This window comes from Phyllostomus discolor, chromosome 6, assembly GCF_004126475.2.
Source record: "Phyllostomus discolor isolate MPI-MPIP mPhyDis1 chromosome 6, mPhyDis1.pri.v3, whole genome shotgun sequence".
NCBI classification, from domain to species: domain Eukaryota; kingdom Metazoa; phylum Chordata; class Mammalia; order Chiroptera; family Phyllostomidae; genus Phyllostomus; species Phyllostomus discolor.
This window is the reverse complement of record NC_040908.2, coordinates 124811901-124813717: the sequence shown is the minus strand read 5'-3', so window position 1 is coordinate 124813717 and position 1817 is coordinate 124811901. Positions and strand designations below refer to the sequence as shown.

Genomic DNA, 1817 nt, shown 5'->3' with positions numbered 1-1817 from the left:
TATCATGAATGAAATGTTTATTAAGTATCTATGCATATTAAGGGCAAAGTTGTGTAATGAGGTCAGGGAAGATACAACATGAATGTGTTTCAGGGTCCTTGTTCTCAGAAGTATGCATTTTTGTTACATGTACAAATGTTAAAATTTAATTTACTTTGAAATAATTGCAGCTACTTTCTAAGGGCATTTTCTAAGACCATTTTCTTCTTTCCCTAAGAAGAAAACTTTACTACACAGTTAAATGAATTAGCTGTATAAGTGTCAATCCCTGAGTGGAAACAATGCTCTAGAAAGGTTCACATTTTGCTCTTATTTCCAGTGATAGAAAATTCCATCATAATTTTCATATGCCTATTTTGATTAGTGAGGCTGAAAGGTTTCCTGATGTTATTGGCCATTTTTCCTCATTTTTACCACCCAGGCTTGTTCAGAGCTACAACTTCTTCCTTCCTAACACCCGTATGGTGTCCTAAAGGTGAGGTTACTTTGTGGACACATCTTCACCCATTCAAGCAGCCTCTGGAAGCCCCGTCTGAGCTCATGCATCCTGAGGGCATAAACCATGGGGTTGAGAGCAGGGGGAATGACATTGTGTAGCACATTAAGGAGTACAGGGATAAGGGGAATCTTTTTCTCTACAAGGTGTGTAACAGACAGCACAATAATACCTGTATAGAAGAAGAGGATGAGGATGAGGTGTGAGCTGCAGGTGCTCAGAGCCTTGGACATTGCTTCTGCTGAGTTCAGCCTCAGTACAGTGTGAAGGATTAGAGCATAGGAAGAAAAAACCAGAGCCATATCACTCCCAACCAGGATCCAAGCTAACATCAGTTGGTAGAATTTGTTCACAGTGATGTCATCACAAGCCAGGCTGATAACACCCAAGTTAGAGCACAGGCAGTGGTCAATTTCATTCTTGGAGCAGTAGAGCCTTTGGGCAGCCAGTACAGGCACTGGGATGGTGAACAGGCAATTTCTGAGCACCATGAATCCTATGACTCTAACCATAAAAGCTTCAGTGACTATGGTGGGATATCGCAGTGGGTGACAGATGGCTATGTATCTGTCCACTGCCATGCAGAGGAAGATACCAGACTCCATGCAAATGAAGCAGTGGATGACATACATCTGAACAAAACATTCAGGGAGGCTGATGGCCTTGGCATCAAACCAGAAGATGGCTATAATCTTGGGCATAATAGTGCTGGCCAAGCCAATGTCCACAACTGCCAATATGCTCAGGAGATGGTACATGGGCTCATGGAGTGTGGACTCATGTTGGATAGTGATCAAGATGAGGATATTGGCAGCAAGAGCTAAAAGATAGAGCAGAGCCAGGGGCAGGGAGAGCCAGTGCTGCCACTCATGAATGCCTGGGAGCCCCATCAAGATGAACAGGGAAATCTGGAGGCTGGAACTGTTGGTAAGACTGGTGGAGGTATCCATGGCACCGGTGCCCTGTTCTCAGTGTCTGTCCATGAAACTGGAATAGGAAAGGGGTTGCATTTGAAAGTTCAGCTAAGGGTCTCAATTAGAGACCTCCAATAATGACCCAGTTTATTTGTGAATTACCATCTTTATATTTTTTATTTTTGACTCTGGGAGATATTCCACAGAGTAACAATAAAGAAAGCCAAAACTGGCTGTAAATAGAGAGATTAGAATAGCTCATTGTTATCACCATTTGCTTGTCCAAATACATCATCGATAATCTTATCACCAACAGATAACATATATTAATATTTGGTTTACTCACTTCCTCTTTTTTGTTTTCTGTTTAAGCAGTTTACATCATATGGAGATAATTTTGTATCTTG

General features: G+C 41.8%; 1 protein-coding gene across 1 annotated transcript; it reads right to left on the bottom strand.

Annotated features, from left to right (window-relative positions):
* Window positions 1–274: 274 nt before the first annotated feature.
* Window positions 275–1531, bottom strand: LOC114498932 (olfactory receptor 56B4-like). The gene has a single exon (XM_028514931.2). It carries the CDS (start codon window positions 1444–1446, stop codon window positions 451–453), a length of 996 nt encoding a protein of 331 aa, XP_028370732.1. The 5' UTR covers window positions 1447–1531; the 3' UTR covers window positions 275–450.
* Between the last annotated feature and the right edge of the window lie 286 nt (window positions 1532–1817).

Coding starts and splice junctions, on each gene's coding strand:
- LOC114498932 (XM_028514931.2), bottom strand. CDS start 1,446: ATGGATACCTCCACCAGTCTTACCAACAGTTCCAGCCTCCAGATTTCC.